This window comes from Triticum aestivum, chromosome 1B (genome assembly GCF_018294505.1).
Source record: "Triticum aestivum cultivar Chinese Spring chromosome 1B, IWGSC CS RefSeq v2.1, whole genome shotgun sequence".
Lineage (NCBI taxonomy): Eukaryota > Viridiplantae > Streptophyta > Magnoliopsida > Poales > Poaceae > Triticum > Triticum aestivum.
In genome coordinates this window covers 497,371,019-497,388,533 of record NC_057795.1, presented here as the reverse complement: position 1 = coordinate 497,388,533, position 17,515 = coordinate 497,371,019, and the positions used below count along the sequence as shown (strand labels likewise).

The 17,515-nt window shown below is 48.7% G+C and overlaps 2 protein-coding genes across 2 annotated transcripts; both read left to right on the top strand.

The window, feature by feature from the left end:
* Positions 1-299: 299 nt before the first annotated feature.
* LOC123134745 (protein YIP4b) lies at positions 300-3,248 on the top strand. The gene is made up of 3 exons (XM_044553928.1): positions 300-870; positions 2,487-2,561; positions 2,656-3,248. Exons 1-3 carry the CDS (start codon positions 385-387, stop codon positions 2,914-2,916), a joined length of 822 nt encoding a protein of 273 aa, XP_044409863.1. The 5' UTR covers positions 300-384; the 3' UTR covers positions 2,917-3,248.
* An 8,692-nt stretch (positions 3,249-11,940) lies between these two features.
* Positions 11,941-16,605, top strand: LOC123134734 (polypyrimidine tract-binding protein homolog 3). The gene is made up of 15 exons (XM_044553920.1): positions 11,941-12,130; positions 12,262-12,330; positions 12,495-12,566; positions 12,669-12,745; positions 13,074-13,155; positions 13,880-14,012; positions 14,431-14,495; positions 14,580-14,629; positions 14,713-14,754; positions 14,881-14,932; positions 15,030-15,078; positions 15,160-15,173; positions 15,290-15,397; positions 15,688-15,831; positions 15,939-16,605. Exons 2-15 carry the CDS (start codon positions 12,274-12,276, stop codon positions 16,326-16,328), a joined length of 1,335 nt encoding a protein of 444 aa, XP_044409855.1. The 5' UTR covers positions 11,941-12,130; positions 12,262-12,273; the 3' UTR covers positions 16,329-16,605.
* The last annotated feature ends 910 nt before the right edge of the window (positions 16,606-17,515 follow it).

Below are 17,515 nucleotides of genomic sequence, written 5' to 3'. Positions count from 1 at the left end.
CGGGATGCGCCCGCGCGTTGGACGCACGGCCACCGTATCTCGGAAACTGTCCGGACACGACCCCATTATTCTATTCAAACGAAAAAAATCCGGACAAAACGGACGTCCGTTTGGGTCGCGCGGTGGAGTTGGCCTAACTGACTAAAAAAACGCAGGCACACCGAGTCGGGTCGCGCTCGCGCCATTCGGCAGCCAGTTCCGTCCGTCCGTGCAACCCCATCGTCGCGTGCTCCTTCCTCCCCTGGTCTGGTCCGCCGTTCGCCGTCGCCCCTTCTCTTCTCGCTCGCCGGTCCGCCGCCCCCCCCCCCCCCCCCCCCCCCCCCCCCCCCCCCGCGACCGCGAGATCTCGCCGCCCGGCGGAGCCCTACCCCCGCGCGCCCGACGATGTCGCACGCACAGCCCCAGGGCGACACCATCCCGCTCCACCCGTCGTCGGCGCAGTCCGACATGGACGAGATCGAGAGCCTCATCCACGCCGCCCCCACCGCCGCCGCTGTCCTCCCCGCGCGGCCGCCCTCCCCTCCGCGCGCGTCCATCCCCGTCGCCAACATCCCTCCCGTGCCCCCTCCGGCCAGCTTCCGGCCCCAGCCGCCCCCCACCTTCTCCCCCGCGCCGCTCCCCTCCGCCTCCGTCGCCATCCCCATCGGCGCGGACGGGTTCGGGAGCCCCGCCAACACGCTCACGGAGCCCGTCTGGGACACCGTCAAGCGCGACCTCACCCGCATCGTCAGCAACCTCAAGCTCGTCGTTTTCCCCAACCCCTACCGCGAGGACCCAGGCAAGGCGCTCCGGGACTGGGATCTCTGGGGCCCCTTCTTCTTCATCGTCTTCCTCGGCCTCACCCTCTCATGGTCGGCCTCAGTCAGGAAGGTAGCTACTGCATTTTTTCGATCATTTGAAATCCAAGTCCATCAATATTCATAGCTCGGTGCAACTCCTGCATTTGAAATACTCCTACTTTAGTTAGGATGAACTAGTGCAAACCTTTAAGTACTTAATTCATGAGGCCCCACATTGATCAGGTGAAAATATTGTTAGTACTTGTCAATTGCATGGGTGATGGTTAACAACGTTAATAATAGTTATACCAGTTCATCCGGTACTATTTATCTGAAATGCAAAAGCGTTGCAGACACTGTAGATGACCTGATAACTGCTGCTGTATGTATTGTAGATTCAGCAGGGGATGGAGATCCTTGGTTACAAACCAAACAGTGTTAAGGCCGGATGATTAGACATCTCCAGCACATTCTTATTTGTTGCATGTGTTTTGCGAACTTGCTTTACAAACTAGGATTAGAAGTCCACTTTTGTAAAGAATAAAAGAGCATAAAGAGCGAAAATGCCAAACGGAGACCGAGCTCCATGGAGGCCTTTATTTGAAAAACTTCAAAATTTAAACTTTTCAGTTTCAAAATAATCTGAAAATAAATACACATAGACCTAGATACATAATGTACATGTGTGCAAATTTTCAGGTTGAAATACATTAAAATGTGAGCTACACAAAAAAGACAACTCTGAGGCTTTTGAGCACATGTACTGTTCATCCTTAAAGTCGATGAATTTTTTTTTTGTGCAGCTCTCAATTCAAGGTATTTCATCCTGAAAATTTTCACACATACACTTTACATCCTTGCATACATGTGTATTTTTTTCAGAATTTCTTGAAATTGAAATTTTTTAATTTTGAATTTTTCAGCATAAAGGGCTCCATGGAGCTCGGTCTCCAAAATGCCCTACTCCATAAAGAGCATAGAGAGATTTCTCCATTGCCATGCTATTTGTACCTGGCATGCTCTTGTATAATTTCTACTACCCTACTGGAGTCACTTGCAATACCGTCAGCCTCTCGATCTTCTTAGGGAGCTCGAGCATTCTCAAGATGCTAAACAGTCATTCCATGTCATATGCAATACATTATTCAGGAGTAAAGTGAAATTCGGGGGAGAGTGCTGTTAAATCTGGAAGGTAGTGTATTCTTAGAAGGGGGACTATGCTTTTCCTAGTGAAAAAGGGTACTAGAGACATGCCTATAAATATTTTAGTTTGCCTGCCGAACCTTCTAGGTGGCCTTGGCCATTCCACTAATTTATCTATGGCATCTCCAATTCAGTAGCATACTTTTGCTTTTATAATGCTTCAAGAGGTCCAGTAAAAATCTAGTGTTTGATGAAAATTATTCCAAGGAGGGAGAGCTGTCATGAAAATAAAAAGTGCTGCAGCAGTGCAGCATGAACCATTTTTCAGTAACTTGGGCATTTGATGTTCTTCTATAGTTCTCATCGGCAGCAAACAGAATTCACACCTTGAACGAATTAATTTCATTTTGATAGAAAATTTATATGCTCATTAATCTATACGCCAGTATACTTGGAGATCCACTAATCTGTATGAACACTTCATGTTATGATTACAGTTCACTTTTTTATTCTCATTTGATGTATCACATACTGACTTGGATGACACGCCTTTTGCGTTTGCAGTCCGAAGTATTTGCTGTCGCGTTTGCCGTACTGGCTGCCGGTGCTATAATCCTCACGCTGAATGTGCTGCTTCTGGTACTTGAACCCCTCGTCTCTCTCCCACACGTGCTTGCACATGTATACACACCTGGCCTTCTGGTGGCAAATGACCACATTGTTTCGTTTGCAGGGCGGCCAAATCATCTTCTTCCAAAGCCTGAGTCTTCTTGGATACTGCTTGTTCCCCATGGACGTGGGAGCTCTGATTTGCCTGCTGAAGGACAACGACATGCTAAAAATCATTGTAGTGGCAGTAACATTAGCATGGAGCTCCTGGGCCGCGTATCCATTCATGAGCACCGCCGTGAACCCAAGGAGGAAGGCCCTGGCGCTGTACCCCGTCTTCCTCATGTATGTCTCCATTAGCTTCCTCATAATCGCGATAAACTGAGGGTGGACCTTCAGAAGTCCGGAGATTTTCCCGTCCAACCGGCCGAGTGCATACAGGTTTTGTCTGACCGGTTTGTTTTGTAGTAAATGATAAAATTTTGCTGACTAGTTTGAGATTTTCTTGTTCTTCTTTAGATAATCAAAAGGGCGTATAGTAGGGGTATAGAAAATCCAGCAGGGAATTATACGTTCTGTAAAGGTACCTCTTTGTTTTGCACCTGGCTAGAATAGTTTGTATGCTGCTGCCTGCTGGAGGGGTTTGCTAGAATAACTTGTAGCCTGCTCTTGTGGTTTGGCTCGCCATGGCGTTAATTAGCATGTTCCATTTATCTGCGTGCCGGTTTCTAATAGCTTGCCTGGTTATTATTGCCTGACCAGACCAGGAGTGCTTCTTGGAAGTTCTCATTGATGTTAACTACAGTACGTATGCTGGGATAGAAAATGGTGAAACAGATTCACCACAGCTAAAGTGCAGCCGGAGATTGACTGCTTGGTCACATGAGTTTCTCCATTTGCTGTATTTCTAGCCTCGTCGTGTGTACTCTGCAACATGACCAGACCAATATTGACTCGCAAGTCGTCACTGAATTCTGACTGACCACATAAATGGTTTCAAAACCCGTTGTCCTCCGGTCCTAACCTAAAATCGTTCCTGTTCTCCTTCACATCCTCAAAGTATACAAACATCCATTTCAAGCGGAAATTTCCAAAAAAAAAAAGAGCGTTTCAAGTGGAAGATCAGTGCACACCACACATGGTCATCGTCAGAGCAATGGAAACTAGTAGTAGCAGATATATAGGTTGTTGCATTTGACGCGGCCCCTAATTAAGATCTGTGGTTTTCTGTTAGCTTTTCCGGTACGCCGACCCGTCAACATCGGTGCATGCGTAGTACATGCCAGGAACAAGTAACCGGACGGGGTCAAGTTTCAAAGCCGTTTTGCATTGCATCTAAACTTGGCCAAAACAAATAACAAGAGTACAAGCAAAGGCAAAACCGAAAACCAAACCAAAGCGGGCACGAGTCTCCTTCCTTCCTGCCTGCCACCTTCCGGGTCATTCCCTGGCGCCCCCTCCTCCGCGCGTCCCCGATCCCACGCGGTCCGGTCACCGGTCGTCGCTCCCCTATACTTGGGCATATATATTTATCCCGCGCGCGCCATTCGCGGCCGCCCCGGCGATCTGCGACCGCTCGTGCCCTGTATTTCTTCGGGCCGGAGGAGGGCTGCCATGGGCGAGGCGGTGGAGGCGCCGGCCGCGTCATCGACCACGGTGGAGATGGAGGCCGCGGAGCAGCTCATCCAGCTCAGCGGCGGCGGCTGCGACGACGGCGACAGCGGCGAGTCGGAGAGCAAGAGCGCGGACAGCGTCAGGGCCGGCGAGAAGGTGCTGGCCGTGGAGAGAAAGAGCGTCAAGGCAGCTGGCGAAAAGGTGCCGGCCGTGGCAAGCAAGAGCGCGGGCAGCGTCAAGGCAGCTGGCGAGAAGGCGCGGGCCGCGGAGAGCAAGAGCGCGGACAGCGTCAAGGCCGGCGAGAAGCGGGGAGATGGTAAAGAGGGGGTGCCCGCCGTGGAGAGCAGCACCGGGAAGAGACGCGAGAAACTCGGTGGGCACAAGGGTGGCGGGCAAGACGAGGAGGCCGTCATCGGCGGGGTCGCCAGGAGGAGGCCGAGGTTCCGGTCGCTGGCGTCGATATACAAGAACACGAGGAGGATGGACGACCACGGGCACCGCCGCGAGGAGGCGGAAGAGGACGAGAGGAGTGAGGGGAAGGGGAAAAAGAACAACAAGAGGAAGAGGGCCACGGATGGAGCGGCCGACGGCGAGCTGATCCCCACGGCGGTGCCGTGCAAGGCCAAGAGAGGGGTACGCCGAAGAACTAGCTAGTGTATGTGGTGTGAGTCGTCGTCGTAGGTGTTAGAGATCGAGATCTCTGGTGCATGGAGGCATGTGTGGATGTAGCTAGATGGCAATGGCGCATATAGATCTGGTTTGTTTCCCCTCATGGAAGAAGAAACCATCAAGCTTCACATTTCGTCTGGGAATTTTATTGGTGTATATACTCACTTGATGTTTGCCATGGCAATCGATCGTTCATTTGCCATGCACATATTGGCATGTCGGACTACTGCGGTCGTTATTGTGTGGATCCTGCATCGATCGTTCCGGTTACGGCCACAAGACACCAATATACACCCGCAACGTAAGAGCATTTCCAGCCGTTGGCACCCCCACCCCACGAGGCGTTTTTTTCACCGCTTGGGGGGCTGCCGGCGAGATTTTAAGCTTGGGGCTGAACTTTCTTTCAGTTGTTTGGCCCCCCAGGCAGCAACGAGCCGTCGGAGCAGCGCCAAGCGCGGGAACGGCGCGAGATACGATCACCGGCCGGCCGTTTCCGGCCACGGCTGATCGCGGGGGTGGGTTCGCTGGAACGCCCGCGGTGCGGCGCGTCCAGTAGTGGTCGTTGCAGCCGCCGACGTGGGGTGTAGCGACGGCATCGACGGGCAGAGTGGCGGCCGTGTTGCGGGTAGCTAGCGACCCAACGGAGCAACGAGGCAGCGTCAGTAGAGCACCCGGAGCACGACGGGCAGCTGTGCATGGCGGGATGAGCTCGGCATCAAGCAGAGCATCGGCCATGGCGGACGGCAGCGCTCGGTGCTCGCAGGGACGACGGTTACGGCACGAAATCAAGCGAGAGGGGTGGTCAGCGAGCTTGGGAAGGCGGCCATGAGGAAGAGCACCGACGCCCAGTGCCCCCGCCGCGGCCAGCGACGCCAGGAGGAGCGGCCGACTCACCGGAACGTGCGCGCGTGGCGGACCCGCGCACCGCCGCGGTCTCCGAGCTCGACCGTCGACGCTTCGTCCCCGTGCCCCGAGTGTTCCAGTCGCGGCGCGCGGCCGGTCGAGGCCAGCAGGGGCAGTGACGAGCGTGAGGAGCGGCCGGCGGTGATGTGCTGGGTGATGACAAGCAGGCCGGCCTCGACGAGCTTTGGCGCGAGCGCGAGCGCGAGTACCTCCGGCGACAAGGCTGAGGCGGCCGGGCGGCCGGAGCACGGTGGCTCGGCAAGGCGGCCGTGCCAGGCGGCGGGGAGGGAGAGAGAGAGGAGAGAGCTCTGTCTGCGTGAAGGAAGAGGAAGAAGAGGGATCACGTGGGTGAAAATGAGTGGACATGGGAGAGGCGCTGGCCCACAAAACGACGATTTAGGCCCCAGGAGCGCCCCGGTGCGCTGGGTGTGGCATGGGGTAGCCGGCGCTAACTTTTGCTTTTGCCGGCGAAAATTGACGACTTGGGAGGATGAGTGGGGCGTTTTTTGCCCGCCGGCGCTTAAAAGTGGCCTGGGAGCGCTTCTTGAGGGCGCTAGTGAAGATGCTCTAAGAGCATCTCTAATAGATGATGCAAATTTGAAGATGTCAAATTAGATGTTGTATATAATTTACAACATCAAAAAGTGCATTTTGCATCTTCAAAGAAGAGCCAACTTCAACAGATGATGTATATTGACGATGTAAAACTGCAACTCCAATAGATGATACAAATGTGAAGATGTAAAAACTAGAAACTTCTACTACTACTTCATTTGAAACATAATTCAGTTCTAATTAAAAACACAAATTGAACGACTACAACAACTAATTGAAACTGCTACATCCATCAAACTAGTCGTCCTCCTCCGAGGCCCCATAAACTCTCGTCGTCGTCCTCCGAGGACTCGGCTAGGATTACCGTTGAGGGGCCGGCCTCGTCCTTCTTCTTCTTCTTCTTCTTCTTCTTCTTCTTCTTCTTCTTCTTCTTCTTCTTCTTCTTCTTCTTCTTCTTCTTCTTCTTCTTCTTCTTCTTCTTCTTCTTCTTCTTCTTCTTCTTCTTCTTCTTCTTCTTCTTCTTCTCGGCGTCGCGCTTCCAGAAAAACTCGCGCTCGTCCTAAACATACTCCGGATGCTCCCACGCGAACCTCGCCATCGCCATTGCCATAAGTGCCTCGTTGCTATCGCCGGGGGCAACGGCAATGGCCGGCCTCTTCTTCATCTTCTTCGTCATCTCCATTCGAACACCCTCCGGCACGAGGAACTCCGCATCCGCCCGGGTCTCAATCTCCGGGAAGTTGAGCTCCGTCTACGGCCTCCACACGCCACGCTACACGTCGTATGCATATGCGGCCTTGTCGACGGTGTCATACATGTCGAGCCAGAAGCGGCGGCTCGCGTCGGAGAACTCGACGTCGAAGTTGCTGGATGGCTTTGCCCGCACTCCGAAGAACCCGTCTTGCTCTTGGAGACCTTCTTTGGCATGGCGGCAACGGGCCAACGGCGGGTACGAATCGGGCAGCGACGGGTGTGCGGCGGCAGGCGGAGGTGGGGTGGGGGCTGGGCGGAGATAGGGTGGTGGCTGGGCGGGGGCGGTTGAGCGGCGACGAGGATGAAATTGGCGGCAGGGCCGAATCGGGCAACGGTGTGTGGGGCAGTGAAAAAACGGCCGATTCGCGGTGTGTGGTGGCGGCCGAAGGTGGGGTGGGGCTTGGCGAGGGCTTGGGGTTGGTGGAGGAGCGGCGACGACGGTAGAAATGGTGGAGGGGACGAATCGGGGGGCGTCGAAGGAGCAGCGAAAAAACTCCCGATTCACGGTGGCCGGCGGCGAAGGAGCGATGGAACCGGGAGCGGGGGCGCGGGGGGACAACGGCGTGTTGTGGCGGGCGGACGGGTGGCCGGCGGCAGTGCGACGGAAGGTAGGAGGAAGAAGATGTGGGTTGGGGAAGGAAATGAAGGGTGGCTGGCGCGCGGCCGCCTATTTTACATCTCCTGAAGGTGGAAATGCAACATCTCCATGTGTCGTATTTTACATCTTTCTGTAGAGGTGTTGTAATTTTTTTTACATCTACAACATCCGTTGGAGGTGGCTTTTGGGCCTCGGAGATGCAAAACTTAGTTATTTTTGCCATCTATTGAAGATGCTCTAACGGCAGCTCACAAGGAGAAGACAGCAAGATGATGGGGCCAAGGTGACCGTCAGTAGCAAAACCTACTCGCTAGACGAAAGAGGTACGATATGAGTCATTTCTGACAACCCATCTAGTTATATATTTTTTCGAATGCAGGTAAGACCATCGGCCTTCGCATCGAGTGATGCACACAGCCTTATATTATTGAATAGTTAATTATGCCAAGCAAAGCCTATCATCAATGAAGCACGAATGGCTTACAGAAAATAAAAAATGAAAACCATAGACTATCCAACATTAATTCGCCCTGCGATAGGACCTCCACAAACCTACCATAAATCTATGACATGTGGCCGAATTAAACAAAAAAATAAGCTACTATTAAGCAAAGTATTTTTAAGGGATCACCGTTAAAGCACCGATGTTGATGAGTGCAACCGAAGATCGAACATATGATTTTCATTCCCAAAGGCAAGCCTCCAGCAACATCTTCAACAAGGCCATGAAGCTTGCACGCCGACATTGCCTGATCTAGCTACCACCCGGAGTATCACAAACTTGTCATCAAATTCATCATTGCCAATAGCCTAGCTACCGGCTAATGACATATCGCTAACCAGATCTTAACCACTCAAGAAGACACCAGATGCAGGTTGAGGACCGCCGTCCTACACGTCACCATGCTTCTAGTCACTGATGCACCACCTTTGTTCTCCTCGATGCGAGAGAGGGAAATGCGGACGCAAGATAGCCTCGATTTCTTCGTCATTCCAGCCACCTCATAGACCGCCACCGTTGCGGTCATCTCACGTCCTCCCAATGCGTCCCCAGGGGCACCACCCTGATCTACGTCCTCACCATAGCACCCATCGGCGGGATCAGGCCCCTAGGCAATGTTGCACCACCAGATCCAGCACGTGCCCACACCGGAGCATCGCTGGCAGAACCCGATGATGGCCGAATCGGAGCCATGGCCACACTCCCATGTAGACATGATCGACTCACACAATTGCACTTGCACCCGATGTCTCTTTCTTTTCGTCAATTTTGAGATTGCTAACCAATTTTCAATTAATTTTTCTTTTCTTTGGACAAACTTGTGGTCCTTTTTGAAGCTGGGGTATACCAATCACCAGATTGTTAAATTATTGCCAAGAAAGGAAGGAAATCCGGTGGCTTATCCTTCCGAAGGATAGAATTTGTGTTGGAAAATATGGAACATCATGTCAATATCATACGAATTCATATGAGTACCACACAATATTCATATCCATATCATAAAACAATATTAATATCAATATATTACACGGTTTGTTAAAAGTACTAACTAATTGCATCATTCATGGATTCATAGAAACAATACTCTATGATTCATAAAAGGAAAAAAAATAGCTCACCAGCATGGCCGTTGCCTTCGCAGAAGATCTTTGCAGCAATGTCGAGTCTATGGCTGCGAATGACGGTGTGGGAGACCTGACAGTACAACACCACCACCACCGATCACCACCATGGCCCCAAAACCGGACGAACGGGTGGGTCGTGTGCTAACGAGTGTGGCGTCATGGTGTCGGGAGACCTTGCCTCCCATGAAAGGACAAAGGTGATGTCACGTCATCAATGACGTGCTGCACAACTTCGGAGCTATCTCGGGAACCGCACAAGGCACCTATGGTAGAGGTAGCCAATGTTAAGGTTACGGGGCAACGATCACCGTTGTCCCATCGGTGCCAGAGGCAAAGAGGTGCACCATCGTGCCGCAGAGGGAGGGTAGATGTCGAATCGACGACCATTGCAAAAGAGAGGAGGACGGTAAAACATAGCTAAGTTCACCACGAGTGTAAAATATCTATATAAGAAATAAATAGTCATATGGAGGAGAGGGCCTAGAGCTCAAAATTCACCAAAAGGAGAGCCCTAACAGTGTCCTTTTAGAAAAGTCAAATCATGCGCATGAATGAAACCGGATCGGATTCCAATGGATAATTCTTGTACCATATTATATATTATATTTATTTTAGGATTTGAAAGCGGAATGGATACCGGAATATGCGGATTCTAATATTGGATTATGTGAATTCGGGCACGGGAAAGTAACAGAACAACGCCGGATCATAAAAGGTCACTTTCCATGAGGAACATATATGTTTTAATACTTATGCACTTTAGAACACATAAAGCACTAGATAGTATTAAAATAGGCCAAATAAATCACCAACAAGCATATTTCTTGTCTCATAAGCAAAGATAACATTCACGTATTGCTAGTTAATACTTAAAACTTCACCCATAAATCGGTATCAGAATTTAAAAGATTGGATTATCTGACTAGAAAAATGAATTATTCTAAGGGCACTGCTACGAATCAGCCGGATGATTTCTCTAGGCAGCCATTGGATAGCGCATTGCTAGCCCTTGGATGACAGCGCAACAGCAGTAACCAGTAAGTGTGTGAATGCTTCGATGCAGCGCTGCTGCACCCCGGCAGCTTTCATGGCACACCGCCAACGTCCGGCGAAGCTCCAACGCAGCACCTACAGTGTCCGGCGAAGCTTCAATGCAACTTCGGCGAAGCTCCAACGCAACTCCGGCGACTCCGGTGAAGCTCTAGCGCAACTCGGGTGAAGCTACAATGCAACTCCGGCAACTCCGATGAAGCTCCAATGCAACTACGGCAGAGAAATCATGTTGCAGCACGGGCATTGCCCCCGGCGACGCTTCAGTGCAGCCCCGGCGACGCTCCATTGCAACTCCGTCGGCACGGAAAAAGCTCCAACGCAGCACTGCCCACCTCCTCCTCGCGTTCTGTGTCGCATCACCGGCGACGAGCGGGCGTCTAACTGCACTCCAGCCTCCATGATGCGTTGCAACACGACGGAGTGCAGCCCAACCTCCCATGTGTGCTACGTTGCAGCACCGGCGACAACGAGCATCGAGTCGCAACGCCGATAGCACCGTCGAGTCGTCGGGTCGCAACACCGGCAGCATCCGAGTCAACGACGAGGCTGCGTTGCAGCACTAGCTCTCATCGACAAAAATCAGCGAGTCACGGTGCTGTCGTGTGGACCTTGAGCAGCAGCAGGTGAAGCTTGGGGCATGCCATGGTGGACGGGACTTGAAGGAGAGGACCTTGAGCAGCAGCAGACGGAGCTTGGGGGACAGGCCATGGTGGAATCGTTTGTTTTCAACTCCAGGGGCGGTGGCGATCGGTGTCACCATGGGCATCCTCTCTCTCGATTGCAACTGAAGAGAGGAGATTGGGGGAGGAAAAGAAACGAAGAGGAGAACGAGCGGAGGAGAGGACGAGTGGAGAAGATAAGGCTAGAGGAGGAAGGATGGACTCGCTCTAGCAGGGGACACGTGTTGCGTGGGGTGACCCGGTTTACACGATGATGTTTTCATCCAGATGCTTGTAAACGGTTTCCTTCTAATGTGTCGTATATTAGTAATACCATATCTTATACTGTATCTTATCAATCGGACGTATTTGGATCCAATTGTTGTCCGCCGTCAAACATCTCTTGCCGTATCCCATAAAAAGGGATTCGAAAACGGTTTCGGACAAAAATTATCCTAACCACTTTTCACACTTACACATGAACACTCCCTCGTCATCAGATCGCGTCATGTTTGATGAGATCACTATATTAATTATGAAAACATTAAAATATGTACAAGTGTAAGAAAAAGATGAGTTTTACATTTATTTTCTGTGGTGACTCTCGAATCATACTCTCTAACTAGTGATGTGTCGTCCAAAGTTGAATCAACACTTTTTCTTTGAACACGATACAGATGCATTTGTAGTTGACGGTGATGTATCGTCGGAAAGCGCCACAAGCACATCTATGATCGGCGGTAGGAAAAATGCGAGCACCAGTGACAAGTTTAGGATTTGACCTTTGGCGGGCTTGTTGCATTACAAGCGACCTAACCGTTTAAGCTACGCTCAGTTCGCGTGCTGTGTCGAAAATTTTGACAAACTTATGTATGGCACGGGTAATCTGTCTCGTGGATGATCAGAGGAACGCATCGGATCCAGCTAGTAAAACACACCTTCTATGCGGCTCGTATGACGTGCCGCCCACGACCAACGTCACTCAAAACACGAGTCCGCTCGCCTCAGGATACGCAGATTGCGGAGCCGTTTCGATCTCTCTCTTTCCTGCCGAATCCAAAACAGAACGCTCCAGCGGCTCTTCTCCCCTCCCTCCACCTTCTCCCCTCCGTCTCGCCCTCCGCGGGGCAAAACCCTAGATCCTCCTCCCGCTTAAACCCTCCAACAAGGTAATGCCTCTCGCCCCTAGGCCGGAGCGTCGGCTCTGGATCTCCTCCCGTCGACCTCTCCTCTCCGTTTGCCCGTGCGTGGCGTAAGGAATTCCCTGGTGACTTATTAGTGGTCGCTTCCCCTGTTTCAGCGCGGCGGCAGGATGGCGGAGCCGTCCAAGGTGATCCACATCCGGAACGTCGGGCACGAGATCACCGAGGTGAGAGGGGACGGAAATCCGGCACCTTCGCTTCGTCGATTCTGCGTTCCGTCTGGGGCAATCCGTTTTTCGTTTCTGAATAAATAATAATCCCTGAATAAAGATTGCGCTTTTACTGCCTTTTGCACCCGGCGTGTGCCTCTCCTTACCCTTCTTCGCCGCAGGCCGATCTGCTCCAGCTGCTGCAGCCGTTCGGCTCGATATCCAAGCTCGTCATGCTGCGTGGCAAGAATCAGGTGGGTTCTTTTCTTCGCTGTTTTCCGTTGGTGTTTTTTTGCTTGTTGTTGTTAAGCAATCAAGCAGTCCCGGTGTTGAAAAATTCTTGTGTTGCGGTGCAGGCCCTTCTCCAGATGCAAGACATTCATTCTTCCGTGAGCGCCCTGCAGTACTACAGTGGTGTCCAACCTAGCATAAGGTGATCCGATTCTTGGTTGTGTTGGTTTTTCGATGCCAAGAGCCCAGCATTTACTTGTGTTTGCTGCTACGGAGTTGCACTTAGTTTTTGCAATGTTTAGCTTAGTAGTACATAGTTATGGCTCGTTCTGGATAATGCACGCTTAATGGCATGGTTTGCCCCTTGTGATGTGCTTTATTTATGTCAACAAATGTAAATGTAGTATTGAGCTGGTTTGTTACCTTATTTGTACCTAAAAGACAACCGGTTTCTCATTAAATTTCATATTTTTGTTTGGTATGTTCTCATTCCTTTTCTCACACATGTGCACCCTTTTATGTCAATTTAGGGGAAGGCATGTTTACATGCAATTTTCATCCCATCAAGAACTTACCACCGACCAGAGCTCTCATAGCCGGAATTCTGATCAGGTATATACTTGTCTACCCTTAACTTGTAAGATTTGTTTTATAAGTTTCTCAGAGTTATCCGGAGTTGTTAGTAACTTAGTATCATTAGTGAACTATGAAATCTCTATCCTTAGTGTTTTTAGAGCTTCGTGTTGAGCAATCAGCTGCATGATACTCTTAACTAATATTTAGCTGTGGCAATACTGCGGTGGTACAACATTGACTTATAAAGGGTTTTTAGATTCTGCAAGTTCAGGTTGCGGATGATTTTCAAAATAATGACATATGTTCTTAATTATTAAACGCTACTCTAACTTGTTTGTGGATGTGAAGTGTCCATAATGCTTTGCCTCGAGATGCGCTATCTAGTTCCGTCAGTTACTCAGTTGCATGAAATGGTTTTGCCGTGGGACTATATTTGTGAAAAGGTGCCTACAAGGCTACAAGATTAGGATATGATTGTGGTATCATGCTAAAATGGAACCTGCAACTAGGAAATATGGTAGTGTGATTATGTAAAAATAGAAATTTGAATTACTGTGACACCATAAATCGTGGAAATACTTCATACATCAAAATTTGAAGGACGGTTAGCTATGTTTAGTATCTTCTCATCATTCCTTTTAGATAGCTGAGTTAAATTGCATGTTAGATCTACTGCCTCTTATTTTTCCAACTAGATATACCTATCTTTTCCTTTCTATTTATTCTTTTCTTTCTCCCACTCTCGTCTGCTGGCCCTCAGGAATCAGAACCCAACCGAATCCTTCTAGCTACTGTCCACCACGTGCTCTATCCTATAACGGTGGAGATTCTGCATCAAGTTTTCAAAGCATATGGATATGTGGAGAAGATTGTCAAATTTCAGAAGTCAGCTGGTCAGACTCCACATCTCTTTCTCTCTCACACACCCATACGTAAACTGCATATGGATGCTCTGATTCACTCCCCAGTTTGCCTCTGAATGATAATGTTGATGTATTAACAAGTATCTGTAATATGCGTAACAGGCTATAACTTCTGCAGAAAACAGCAGGTGTGTTGTCAAACTGTATGAACAATGTGTGTAGTACATATCAATTGATTACATTGGGTGTAACATTCTGTAGCAACGGGTTCGGCACGGTTTGAAAACATGTGTACTAATAATTGTAGCAGTACCAACAAAAAAAAAGAACTATAGTGGCATATGTTACTATAGACTAGTGCTTTTGTCCGTCCTTGAACTGGAAAAACAGTTGGTTATCTTTACTATCTGAAATAGATGATTCAATACATTTTGTTTGATTGGTGCAGGCTTTCAGGCCCTCATCCAGTATCAATCGCGTCATGAGGCTGTGGAAGCACTTGCTGCTTTGCATGTAATTACTTCATGGCTCCACTAGTGTCCTAGATTCTACGCATGATTCTCATACATCTTAATCTTACAAACCAAACTTTTCCAGGGAAGGAACATATATGATGGTTGCTGCCAGCTAGACATCCAATATTCCAAGTATGAGCTTTGACTAATCCTAGTTGATTTTTTTCTCAGTTGTTATATCTGATTGTTTTTTATTTATTTATGTGGATATCCAGTCTCAGCGAACTGCAAGTCCATTTCAACAATGAAAGAACTAGGTGAGGTCAATTTGTCAGTTCTCATCTCTACAAGCAACATAGTTAATGCAGTCATGGGCATGCCAGTTACTGTGTAGCATCAGTTAACATGAAAGTCACCCGTGGTGAATCTCTTTTCTTGTCCAGGGATTTCACGAATCCATCATTGCCTACTGAACAACGTCCAAGGCCCTCCCAGGTTGAGTGGTTCTCTTTATTTTGCTATATCACACTTGTTACATGCGTCATTTATGCTCTGAAGCTAACCACTGTATGTTTTTGATTGGTTGGAGCAGCAAGGTTTTCCAGATCCTGGGGGTCTCCATCCCTTCCAACAACCTGGAGGTAGCTTACTACATTGAATTTTCAATAAATAATCTTTGTTGATAATGAAAAATAGCTTATTTAGTTTCCTTTCTTGTACAGGTCCGTATACACAGGTTGGTGTCTGACTGCCTTTGAATGGTGTTACTCCAGTGTTGTTTTTTGTTGCATCTTGTTCAAATATCCCTGGGAGTTCTCATACAAAAGTATTTGAATTTGTGCATAATAACAGATGGGAAGAGCTGCAACGATTGCAGCTGCATTTGGTGGAACTTTACCGCCTGGAGTGACCGGTACCAATGAACGGTGCACACTGATAGTCAGTAATTTGAACACTGATGTAAGATTTGAATCTTCGAAGGCTCCTTTCACAATCTTGATATTTTGACTACCTTTTCAAATGTCCGAGCATGGAGAATGTGGTTGTTGGGTAGGACTTGTCTTTCTTATTGTTGCAAGGACCGAACTGACAATTAAGGAAAGTCTTAGAAAAAATGTGGCCATTAATCTTAAGTACTTTATATGGTGGTGGATGCCAACCTATAGGGTGTTCAAGCTTCTCTTAAGTTTCCATGTAGAGGTTATATACCTTGGACGATCGTCTTTCATTGTTAACATTTCTCTGTGCAGAAAACCAATGAGGATAAGCTTTTCAATCTCTTCTCTTTATATGGAAACATAGTTCGAATCAAGGTGCTGCACAACAAACCAGATCTTGCCCTTGTAGAAATGGCTGATGGGTTACAGGCCGAGCTAGCTGTGAACTATCTCAAGGTGCGTGCATTTTCTATAGTATATCAACCTATCTGGTTTATCTGTTCCATTTGGAATGATTGTCACCTTTGACATTTCGATGCCGCTTTCCCATTTTTCGGCTGCAGGGGGCCATGCTATTTGGTAACAAGTTGGAAGTCAACTACTCGAAGTACCCCACCATAACCCCTGCCCCTGACGCGCACGACTACATCAACTCGGGCCTGAACCGCTTCAACAGCAACGTGGTGAAGAACTACCGGCACTGCTGCGCTCCAACCAAGATGATCCACGTCTCTGCCCTCGCACAGGACGTCTCAGAGGACGCACTCCTCGCCCATCTGTCTGAGCACGGCTCTATCGTCGGCACGAAGCTGTTCGAGGTGAATGGCAAGAGGCAGGCCCTCGTCCTGTTTGAGAGCGAGGAGGAGGCGACTGAGGCCCTCGTGTCGAAGCACGCCAGCCCGCTGGAGGGGAGCACCATCCGGATCTCGTTTTCCCAGATGCAGAGTCTGTAGATACGCCCTCCCAGGCATATAGCTTTTGCTTGGCTGCTACTCGCTCAATGCTTTTGCGTCCTCTCTCTTTTCTTTTTAGGAAGCTTTGAATGATCCTTAAGATGTGAATTCTCCCCCTGACTGTTGCATTGTTTTTGCTGTACCGTTGCTGAGCCACGTGCCCATGTCCCGAGTTCTCCCTTGTTGGTTTAAGGTGACCAGAGGATTGTACTGCGTGCTGTGCTCGTATGAATTATGAATGAAAGAAATCTACAGGAAACGAAAAGAGTGCAGATCATGCGATTGTTGTGTTTGTGTTTCTGGTTGATCCTTGCTGGTTGCTGTGTAGCAACTGGGATTGAAGGACACGCTGATGTTAAAGATGCTTGAGTAACTGTGCTGTGAATTTTTTTTCTAAAGCTATGACAACTAGGGTATTCCTTCTCTCTGACAAATTAATTTCTTCTAATCAGACTGCCTTCATTAAAAGGAGATTTATCTTGAAAAGTGTGGTCATGGCCCATGAGGTTATTCATGAATTACACACATCTGTGGCTAGTGGGTTGATTCTTAAGCTTGACTACGAGAAAGTATATGATAGAGTTAGCTGGGATTTCTTAAAAGACATGCTTCTTTCTAGAGGCTTTGGTATTAAATGGGCCAATTGGGTTTTTAGTACCCCACTTTGCTGGGGAAAGGGCTGAAGCAAGGTGATACCCATTCACCTTTGTTGTTTAACCTTGTGGCAGATGTTTTTTTAATGTTGTTTAAAGCAGTTAATAGAGGATTAATATGTGGGCTTCTCCCACATGCCATTCCTGGTGGAGTGGTGAGTCTACAATATGCAGATGATACCATACTTATTATTAGAGACTCTTGATTGTGCGAAGAACTTGAAGTGGATCTTAACTTGCTTTGAAAACCTTTTTGGTTTAAAGATTAACTTTCATAAAAGTGACTTGCATACCATGAATGTTTCTGAAACCATGTCTAAAGAATTTGCTCAGGTCTTTTGCTGCCAATTTGGTGACTTCCCTTTTAAATATCTTGGAGTGCCTCTGCACTTTAAAAAACTTAGAAGGAGGATATCCAACCAATAATTGACAGGATTATCAAGAATATTACTGGTTGGTTGGGGAAACATCTTTCATATAGAGGCAAACTGATCTTACTCACTTCTTGCCAATTTAATGTCAATTGTGAAATTT

Excerpts from the sequence above, each read along its gene's own strand:
- LOC123134745 (XM_044553928.1), top strand. The coding sequence starts at position 385 with ATGTCGCACGCACAGCCCCAGGGCGACACCATCCCGCTCCACCCGTCG. Across the intron at positions 871-2,486 it reads GGTCGGCCTCAGTCAGGAAG|TCCGAAGTATTTGCTGTCGC; the intron begins GTAGCTACTGCA and ends TTGCGTTTGCAG. Across the intron at positions 2,562-2,655 it reads CGCTGAATGTGCTGCTTCTG|GGCGGCCAAATCATCTTCTT; the intron begins GTACTTGAACCC and ends TTTCGTTTGCAG.
- LOC123134734 (XM_044553920.1), top strand. The coding sequence starts at position 12,274 with ATGGCGGAGCCGTCCAAGGTGATCCACATCCGGAACGTCGGGCACGAG. Across the intron at positions 14,496-14,579 it reads AAGCACTTGCTGCTTTGCAT|GGAAGGAACATATATGATGG; the intron begins GTAATTACTTCA and ends AAACTTTTCCAG. Across the intron at positions 14,630-14,712 it reads CTAGACATCCAATATTCCAA|TCTCAGCGAACTGCAAGTCC; the intron begins GTATGAGCTTTG and ends GTGGATATCCAG.